The following is a 10,481-nucleotide window of genomic DNA, read 5'->3' as shown; positions in this document are numbered from 1 at the left end:
CCTGTGGCCAGCTTCTCCCATTTATCTCAAAGGTAATTTTTTTCCCCTCTAGAGAGGTCTTTGGATCTTTGTAAATGGGGTATTTTAAGGAAATGTGCAAATAGTATGTACCTTTGTTGGGAATGACCTAATCTCTCCCTGCCATAACTCTGTTTCTGTGTACAGATCTGACCATTCCTTCTGTCCTTTTCTTCTGCCTACCGGGAGGAGGAGATAGTTAGGGAATTAACATAGCTTCCTCAGGCCTCACTCCTGGGCAGGCACTGAATGTATGTATGCATGTATGTATGCATGTATGCATGTATGTGTGTTTGTGGTATGTATATATGTGTGTGCATAAGACACAGAAAAATGAGACACCAATGTGCATGTCTGTTTGTTTTGCTATGCTAATAAAAGAAATCCAAGTGATTTCTGTTCTAAAAACAGACGGCTTTGACTACCCTTCAGAATACCAAGCCCAGCCTCTCCTTCTCCCAATTTCCCATTCTGTGCTGTGATAAGGGTGCTCCTTCCACATGGAAGGAGGTTGTATGATGAGCCTGTAGGATGAACACCAGAAGCCAGTGTTTGCCCAGGTGAGGACCCCAGGCTCCCACCCAGTTCCCAGATCCAGGGAACACTTTTTACATTTTTGGTTTCTCACTTCTCCAGAATAGTTCTCCTGGGGAACCTTCCCTTCTTTTTCTTTTCTTTTTTTTAGGGGTCAGGGCAAACACAGGGAAGGAAGGATGAGGAATCAAAGCTTCATCCTTAATCTCAACAAACTGACATTCTCCATCCGCATCTTCTCCAGTGAACCATGCCTTCATTGCAGTGGTGCATCCCAGCTCCCTGACAGCCTCTATCCCTCCTAAGCCTGCACTCAAGACATACAATTCAAGTAAAGTAATTATAGGACTTAGCTGCCAGGTCCTCTAACCCAGCCCCCCACTTGCTTGCTTAACAATAGGTAAAAAGAGCTAGCTGGGCTGCCTCCTGAGGTTCATTTGTTTCTCATTAAAAAAAAATATAAACAAAAAAACAAACAAAAAACTTGTGGGGAGTTGAACCAGAGCCTCATCCAGGGAAGACCAGAGCATGGGCACATACAGGGAGGAAAAGGGGCCTATCCCAGGGTTGGCTTTGACAGCACTCTGAAGGCTATAGATATAGAGCCCAGTATCTTCTGCCCAAAGACCACTCACCCTGAGTCCTCACATTGTCTAGTTTCCCAGACCCTCAGAGGATCAAGCTAATGGACCATGGTCTCTCCCCACCCCTCTCCTCTTTTATCCATTTTGACTCCACCCCAACCTACCCTTGAGGAATTAGCAAAGCCACCCAGGGTAAGAGGGGATGGAGAAAGGTGGGGCTTTGGCTTGAAGAATTCCCATCTTGGTGGAGAAAGGCAGCAAATGTTGGTGTGGGCATTGGCAACTCCATGTCCCAACACTGTACCCCAAGTGTCAGAGTGAAAGGAGAAGGGGGATGGAGGCCAGGGACAGTCATCCTGTGCTCTGCAGCGGAGAAGGGTTTAGCGTCCCAACTAACTGCTTCTTAGTTTTCTCATTTCTCTCCCCGTCTCTGTAGGGGTCTGGACTGAACTTTGCTACCCTGTGGACACTGGGCTCTCTTCTTCATCTCTGTGCAACCCTCAAAGCAGCAAACGCCTAGAAACCTTAACTAGGATTGATCGATTGTCTTCCACAGCACATATCTGCTTGTTTTTTTTTTTTCTTTCCTTTCTCTCTTCCCTTTCATGATTAGGTTTTGCTAGCCCCTGGAATCTCTGGAAAAATAAAGTTGGGAGGTGAAAAGTCAACTCGACGCTGAGTTTTGCTTTGTTTTAGGAGAGGGAAGAGGGGAGGTGAGGAGGAGGAGGACTTATCTTGTACCATTTCTTCCTTTCCTTTCCAACTTCAAACAAATGATGAGAATCCAGCGATAGGGGCCCGGGACCCAGGAGCTAGGCTGCTGGGGGGCCGGTAGAGCGTGCTCTGTTGGCTGGGGGGATTGGCAGAGTTCTGAGGCGTTGGAGTCCGACTGGCTTTGGGACGGAAGAGGCTGCCCTGCTGGGTGCCGCTGTTGTTAGCGACGGTGCCCTGCTCCGGCTCCCCTGAGTCGCTCTCTGTGTAGCTGTAGGCTTGGGCCCGAGAGATACCCTTCTGCTGCCGTCTCCACGAGTTGTAGTAGGTGGGGTCACTGATGTAATGGTTGACAAAGGAGTGGGCCTTTTGGTGGTTCTGGTCTACCTCATACTCGCTGTCGCTTCCCTGAGGGGACAAAGGGTTAAGGGGATATTAGTGGCTAAGGCAGTAAGTCAGTCAGACGTTACCCTGCGGGGGACAGAGCGAGGTCCTTCGGCCTACAGAACCGGGGGTGGGGAGGCAGAGAGCCTGGGTTCTAGCTCCGGTTCAGCCAATGGCTGGCTCACTGTAGGATCCCGATCCTGTGGCCTTACGCTCTCCAGCAGTGGAAGAGGAAGAAACCTCCCAGTTTCTCAACTTTGTAGCAATGCTCTGAGGCCCAGTAAGGCAGGAGATGCGAGGACACTCTCTGGAACCAATCAGTAAGCATTTATGTTTACGCTTGCTATATACCAGGCACTGTGTTGAGTGCTGGGGATATAAAGAAAGAGTAAAAACAGTTTTTGCCCTCAGGGAGCTTATGTTCTAATGGAGGAGATAGCCTATGCAAGTAGGAACATGCAAGACAGACTGACTGCTAGGTCTGCCATTAGGAGGTTGTTGTTCATTCCTTTCAGTCCTGTCCGACTCTTCATGACCCCATTTGGTGTTTTCTTGGCAAAGATACTGGAGTGGTTTGCCATTTCCATCTCCAGCTCAGGAAGTCCTGAGTTCAAATCTAGCCTTAGACACTTAACAGCTGTGTATCCCTGGGTAAGTCACTTAACCTTTGTTTGCCTCAGTTTTCTCATCTGTAAAATGGGGATAATAATAGCACTTACCTCTCAAGGTAAGTGAGGATCAGATGAGATAATTGTAAAGTACATAGTACAGTCCCTGGCACATAGTTATTATAATAAATACAAAGGGCATAGCACTAGCAGCTGGGGATAGGGATGGGGCAAGAAAGGCCTCCTGGAGTAGGTGGCCCTTAAACTGGCTCCTGAAGCAAGCTGAGGATTCTTAGACTCAAAGGTTGGGAGGGAGACTATTTCAGCCATGGTTAACAGTTAGTGCTAAGACCAAGTGATAGGAGTGAAGAGTTTGGGTAACAGGAAATAAACTAGTATGACTGGATCACAGAGTACGTGGAGGGGAGGGAGGCAGGGGTGGTAAGACGGTAGGAAGATTAGAAGGGTAGGAAGGTGTGAAGTTGTCAAGAGCTTTAAATGTCAAACATAGGGAGTCACTGGAGTTTAATGAGTGGAAGGTGACATGTTTTAGGATCTATATTTTAGGAGAATCACTTTGGTAGCTGAGTGGTGGGTGATTTGGAGTGGAGAGACTCCTGAGACGGGAGGACCAATGAGAAGGCTATTGCAATAGTTCAGGTGATGAGAACATGATTTTTCTGCTGTTGATCAGTAGTTTCAGACTCTTGGTGACCCCATTTTGGGATTTTTTTTTCTTTTTGATGAGGCAATCGGGGTTAAGTGACTTGCCCAGGGTCACACCGCTAGTAAGTGTTATGTGTTTGAGACTGGATTTGAACTCAGGTCCTCCTGACTCCAAGGCTTGGGATTTTCTTGACAGAGATATGGGAGTGGTTTGCCATTTTCTTCTCTAGCTCATTCTACAGATGAAGAAACTGAGGCAAGCAGGGATTAAGTGACTTGCCCAGGGGTCGCAAGGCTAGTAAGAGTCTAAGGCCAGATTTGAACTCAGGAAGATGAGTCTTCTTGATTCTAAGCCCAGCACTCTATCCACTGGGTCATCTAACTGCCTGTCATCACCGAATTACCTATATAGAGATAATAATTGAACCCATGGAAGCTGGTGATATCACTAAATGAGAGAGGAAAAAAATAGATGGGGACACTCCCATCTAGTAGGCATGACACAGATGAAGAGCCAGCAAAAGAGACGGATGAGAGGGCTGATGAGTAGGAAGCGAACCAAGAGAGTGCAGTCACAAAAACCCAGGGAGGAGAGGGTATGCAGAAGGGCAGGTGGTCAGCAGTGGCAGATGCTTCAAGAGCACACAAAAGAAAAGGCCATTAGATTTAAGACTTTCTTTGAGGCAGCAATTTCAGTTGAGTGTTGAGGTTGGAAACTAGAAGGCAGAAGGCTTAGAAGTAAGAGGAGTGTGGAATCACTGAGCAGAGATGGTTTTTTCAAGAAATTTATCAGGGAAGGGAAGGAGAAATGTAGGATGATAGCTGGTGGGCATGGGAGGATCTAGTGAAAGGTTCCCCCCCTCCAACAAGGATAGGGAGACTGGAATGTTTGTAGGCAGCATGAAAGGAGCCAGTAGAAGGGAAGAGACTGAAGACTAGAGAGACAATGAGTACAGATAATGGTGGGGGGCAATTGGTTAGATAGTACAGGAGGGATCAAGTAGGTGGCACAGTGGATAGAGCACTGACCCTGGAGTCAGGAAGACCTGAGTTCAAATTCAACCTTAGATACTTACTAGCTGTATGACCCTGGGCAAGTCACTTAACCCGATTGCCTCCAAAAGAAAAAAATAATCAGATTTCTCCTCATGCATTCAAATCTGGCCTCAGACACTTACTAGCTGTGTGACCCTAGGTAAGTCACTTAACCCTGTTTGCTTCGGTTTCCTCATGTGTAAATGTGCTGGAGGAGGAACTGGCAAACCACTCCAGTATCTTTGCCCAGAAAACCCTAAAATGGAGTCACAAAGAGTTGGACGTGGAAATAACTCAACAACAATAAGGTGGCAGATATGCAAAAGGGCCTTCTCCTCAGAGATGAGAATAAAGGAGGAGACAATGGGGGTGGGGAGAAGGCAATGCCAGGAAGGTGTGAGATGAGAGGATTATTGGTGAAGAAAGGAGCCTCTAGTTATACACAGTCAGTGTCTGATTTTTCATATGCCACATTACTTCATGCAGGAGACTTTGCTATGTAGGAAATGACTGTATCTATGCCATATATTATTGTATGAGCAGAACTTGAGGAGACAATACTCAACTTTTCCCCTAGGAATTAAAAGCACTTCACAGATAAAATCTCAGTATAAGGAATGGGTCGTAGTAATTACTCCTGTGTTACAAATGAGAACACTAATTCACGAGGACTGAGGACCAGCAGAGAGATGATACAGTATCATGAAAAGAGCCTTAGATTTGGGAAAAGAACGCCTGGATTCGAATGCCGATCTGTAGCCTGGTTGTCCTTGGGCGAGGAAATGAATGTCTCTGGGTCTCAACTTCTTAATCTGTAAAATAGGGGTTGGACTCCATGGCCTCTGGGGTCCCTTCCAGCTCTACACTTAACAATTAGGTCAACGGATGAATCGAGACTTTTTTTTTTTGGCTAGGCAATGAGGTTAAGTGACTTGCCCAGGGTCACACAGCTAGTAAGTGTCAAGTATCTGAGGCTGGATTTTAACTCAGGTCCTCCTGATTCCAGGGCTGGTGCTCTATCCACTGTGCCACCTAGCTGCCCCATCACTTTTTTTTTCTTTTTCTTCTTTGTTTTTGTTTTTTTGGCTAGGCAATGGGGTTAAGTGACTTGCCCAGGGTCACACAGCTAGTAAGTGTTATGTGTCTGAGGCCGGATTTGAACTCAGGTCCTCCTCAATCCAGGGCCGGTGCTCTATCCGCTGCACCACCTAGCTGCCCCTGAATCTAGATATTTAGTCACGAGGTTTTACCCACTAAGCTAACCTATCTCCCTGCTCCCATGAGGCTGTTCTACTCCTCAGTCGATGCTCCTCTGGATCCACTGAAAGCTGAGTTGGAGAGATGCCTCAGATCCTGCTGTTCCCCTGCCTCACCCTGTGAAAAACTCCTTTAACTCCCCCCCCCACCCCCTAGCCCAGAGGCCCGGCTCCTCACGCAGCTGTTGTGCCTGCCCAGAGCAGCCAGACGATGGAAAATCCTCCTGCCCAGCTCTGCCTCCTGTTCTTCCCTCTGTGACACAACCCTGCACAATACAAACCAGCCCTTTTCATTTCATTGGCCTAGCTGCTAGCCTAGAAAGGGACAAAGAGGGACGAAGGGACAATAAGACAGAGAGGAGAGACGCACTCACTGGTGCCCCCCCCCCAAAAAGAATGTAGAGGGAGGAATGCTAGCTCCAGTATCACCTGGCTGAAGGAGTCTGGGGGCTGGGTGGGATTGATCCTAGTGCAAAGTCATTTTTACCAAGCTGGGAGGGTGGGGGAGGGGATGTGTCATGGTACAATTACTTGAGCCAATGGTCACTTTCCTATCATCCATTTAAGCCCTAGAGCAGGGATGTGGGTAGGGAATTTAACTAAGGTTAGGCCCTGGGAAGGGGCTGGGGTGGGAGAGATAAAGTATTATTTGGAACACAAGAGAGGGATATTTGGAACATAACACTGGTATAAGCTCAAATAACTCTAGATGGACTATCCCTGTTTGAGGGTTGGTCCTCAAAGGGGCCATGCTTCGTCTGAATAGGCCCCAGAGAGTATAATTCCTTGTAATCATTTGTATTTTATCTGATAGATTGAAAAACATTATCTGAAGGGGCTGCTAGGTGATGCAGTGGATAGAGCACCGGCCCTGGAGTGAGGAGGACCAGAGTTCAAACCTGATCTCAGCCACTTACTAGCTGTGTGACCCTGGGCAAGTCACTTAACCCCATTTGCCTCAAACTCTCCTCTGCACCCCCAAACACACAAACCAAGCAAACCATTATCTGAGGCAGTATCCATAGGCTTTACCAGATTGTCAAAGGGTTCCATGACATAAAAAAAAGTTAAGAACCCCTGATCTAGTCTAAATCCTTCACCACCACCACCACCACCACCACCACCATCACCACCAGTATGGTAAGCTCCTGCCTTCCTGCTGTCCCAGGTTGTCTCAGAACTCATGCTAAACTCCAGGTGGAAGCCAGACTTCTCAGCACCTAGGGAACCTATCCTCTCCCTTACTTACCTCCCCCTCTGCCTGAGCTCTTTAGTGGCTCACAGGGCTTGGATATGATGGAAGCCTATTAACTCCTTCCTTCTGATGAGATGGAGGATCACCAAGTCTTACCATCTGCATCTGCCACTGCTACTAAGGTCCTCCAGGCTTTCCCACTTGCCTGACCTGTAGGCTCTGCAGTGTCCCAAGGTTACCTGACCTACTTATACAGCCTAAGAATTTGTGAACCCTTGTTACTACCAATGCTGGGTGGAAACTTTCTGATGCTGAACTTTCTTTCATGTCTTTCTGTTAGGATGCAGCACTTCTTAAACTGTGGGTTTCGACCCCATATGGGGTGGAGAAAAATTGCAATAGTAAAAGGTTTCTGAACTCGAAATGACCAAAAATTAATTCAGGATCAAACTCACAATGAATCTGAGGTGTTTCTGGCAGTGCTTGCCCCTCTTGTATCTTCACTGCAGCCTTGGTTCTGAACACAAAGCATGTGCACTTTGTGCTGAGCATGCCCTCAGGTCATACAACACCCAATGAATGCTTGCAAAAAGCAAAAAGGGGTCTACAGTGGAAAGTTTTAGAAGCCCTGATAGAGCACATGCTCTCTGAGAAGCAGGAACTGTCTCAGTTTTCCTAATTATATGCCCAGCACTTAGCATAGTGTTTGGTACACAGTAAGCGCTCAATAGAAGATTTTTCACTCATTCATTCATTTTAGAGCTGAGAAAAGGGAGGCGGGAGAGAGAGAGAGAGAGAGAGAGAGAGAGAGAGAGAGAGAGAGACTTGCCAAAAGTCAAACAGTGACAAGTTTAAACCCAGACCCTTTGACTTCACATTTCATCTTCTCTTCAGTACAGCATGATCATGAACTCTGGAGAAACCACAGGGAGTCTAAGGTTGTTCTGGGGCTAAGCTTGATTTTTGGATGGCCCCAGGCATCCAGTCATTCTAGTTGTCATTTTAGGCATACCTCCGAAGAAGCCCTTTCTGCCCCTGCCAGCCTCTAGAAGTTTTCCCTATAAGCCTTAAAGGGTTTTGATGTTATTTCACACTTTGTGACCCTATTTGGGGTTTTCTTGGCAAAGATACTGGAGTGGTTTACCATTTCCATCCCCAGCTCATTTTACAGATAAGGAAACTGAGGCAAACAGGGTTAAGTGACTTGCCCAGGGTCACACAACTAGTGAGGCTGGATTTGAACTTGGGGTTTTCTGACTTCAGGCCAGATCACACTATTCACTGCACCACTTGGCTTCAATCTAGTCTGCATCTAGTCTTGTACACATTGTCTCCCTTACTAGAATGCCTCCTTGAAAAGGGTGGGGCAGGGACTGGGGTTTTTGATGGATTTTTTTTTCTTTTTAATGTAACCCTGGGGCTTAGTTCTGCCTGGAACATATTAAGCATTTAATAAATGCTTGTTGATTGATTGATTGACATGGAGCCGAACTAGAATTGGGCAGACCTCTGGGACAAGATGGTGAAGTACCAATCTCCTGGGTACTGGCCTTGCTTGTTCTGGGATGTGGGAGACAGACAATAGGGGCATTTGTGGCAATACTTGCCCAAGTCTCTGAAAGGGGCAATAAAGAGGTTTAGCGAAAGCGCAGGGAGGTGGCAGGAGGTGGGGGTGGGGGGCGGTATTTATGTCTCTGTGCAAGAAGAAAGCTGGTGAGCAGCTGGGGTGGGAAAAGGAAAACCCCTCCCTTTCCCCCCTCTTATTAGCATGAAATCATAGAGGTTTGGAGTCGGAGGAATGGTTGTAGCTTGGTAGGGGGTGGGGTGGGGTGGGGTGGGGAGGGGTGGGGAGGGGTGGGGAGGCCTTTTCTCTGCTTCCCTCTTGAGCATCTGGCACATACTCTCCTGGGAGGTTACATCCCCCATCGCGCACCCCATCCGTTGGCTTGGAATGCGGAACAGGGCTTTTTATGTTCCTGGTAGGAATGGGGCTGGGGGGAAACCCTGTGCATGAATGGGGGGAGGGGCCCCTGCTCGTGAATAGGCGGAGGGGCTGAGAAAGGAACAAAAAAAAGGAAAGAGGAGAATCTTTATCTAACCTGCGTTTGCTTCCACTCCAGCAAACTTACACCACCCCTCTTCCCAGTCTCTGGCCAGGCCAGGTCAGGTTAAAGTGGCTGCCCTGAGCCCTCCCAAGCCCAAGGGGAGGTGGGGGGGGGTCTGTAATAACGGCTGCTGCTGCCGCCGCCGCCGCCTGCGAGGGGAGTGAGGGGAGTGGGCTTTGTCTCTTACAACATCTGTTTCTTTTCAGACTGGAGGTGGAGTGTGAGGAGGGAGAAGAGAGAAGGGGGGAACTAGGGGCTCCGATGCTTTGAACCTTCTTTCTCGTGCTTTCAGCTCTCCCTCTGCTCCCCATAATTGAATTCAGCTTTCCTGTAACACTGCACACAATAGGCGCCATTCATGGGCAGCCCTCAAACTCAACCAGCCAGGCAATCGAGTGACAGCTTTCAGCTCCTGCGATTCTTAAGAACTCCTCAAAGCCACTCCATCATCGAGGAGAGGAGAGGAGAGGAGAGTTTGGCAGGAGAGGGGCTCCAGGGGCCGGTGGCACAGAATCCCAGCTGAGGGAAGGGGAGCCACGTGGGGGCCACGGACAAAATGAATGAGAAGCGAAGGGCTTCTCCTTTTGAGGCTCATCTCCATCCTGCTGGCTAGGTTCTCCATCAGAAAGAGAAACTTTCCAGGGGGGAGATGTAAGTGGGTGAAATCAGATCGAAAGACCTTGGGAAGGCGGGGCATCACCCTGACACAAAGCAGGCTGTGGGCAGCAGACTATGGAATTCACTGTGCTGTCACCCTGGCTTTCTGTCTTTAGACCCCCTTTCCCTCTAGCATCCCTCTTAATTCTATTGACTTCCCTTTGTCATTTATTTCCTATTTAACCTGTATATAGCTTGTATGTACATATTTGTTTTCATATTGTCATCCTTATTAGACTGTAAGCTCCTAAAGGGCAGGGACTATCTTTTGCCTTTCTTTTCATCCCCAGCACTTAGCACAGTGCCTGACACATCGTAGGCACTTAATAAATGTTTATTGCCTGACTGGTTCCTAGAGGAAGGCAGTGAGGTATAGTCCATAGAGTGTGGTAGGACATCCCAAAAAGTTAATTTGACGTTGGGCTGCATTAAGAGAGACATTGCTTCCAGAAACGAGGAGGTAACAATCTTATGACTGTTCTGGCCAGACTTCTGGAATAGGAAGTTTGGTTATGGGCTATAAGTGAAAAGAATAATAATAGCTAACATTTACATAGTGCTTGAAGGTTTGCAAAGGGTTTTACAAATATTATCTCATTTGATCCTTATAACAACCCTAAAAGGTAGGTGCTATCATTATCCCTGTTTTACCCAGGAGTAAACTGAAGCAGATGTTAAATGACTTGCCCAGGGTCACACAGCTAGGCAATGTCTGAGAATGGATTTGA

The 10,481-nt window shown here is 47.6% G+C and overlaps 1 protein-coding gene across 1 annotated transcript in view; it reads right to left on the bottom strand.

The window, feature by feature from the left end:
- Positions 1-1,046: 1,046 nt before the first annotated feature.
- The window catches only part of SDK2 (sidekick cell adhesion molecule 2), a 449,888-nt gene continuing 440,453 nt past the window's right edge, over positions 1,047-10,481 (bottom strand). Inside the window, exon 45 of the mRNA XM_027873081.1 lies at positions 1,047-2,255. Coding sequence (XP_027728882.1) covers positions 1,902-2,255 — 354 coding nt within the window. The 3' untranslated portion in view covers positions 1,047-1,901. The remainder of the gene's footprint in view (positions 2,256-10,481) is intronic.

The sequence above is a fragment of the Vombatus ursinus genome, unplaced genomic scaffold (assembly GCF_900497805.2).
Source record: "Vombatus ursinus unplaced genomic scaffold, bare-nosed wombat genome assembly UNPS02014801.1, whole genome shotgun sequence".
In the NCBI taxonomy this organism is placed as follows: domain Eukaryota; kingdom Metazoa; phylum Chordata; class Mammalia; order Diprotodontia; family Vombatidae; genus Vombatus; species Vombatus ursinus.
This window is presented reverse-complemented; position numbering and strand designations above follow the sequence as displayed.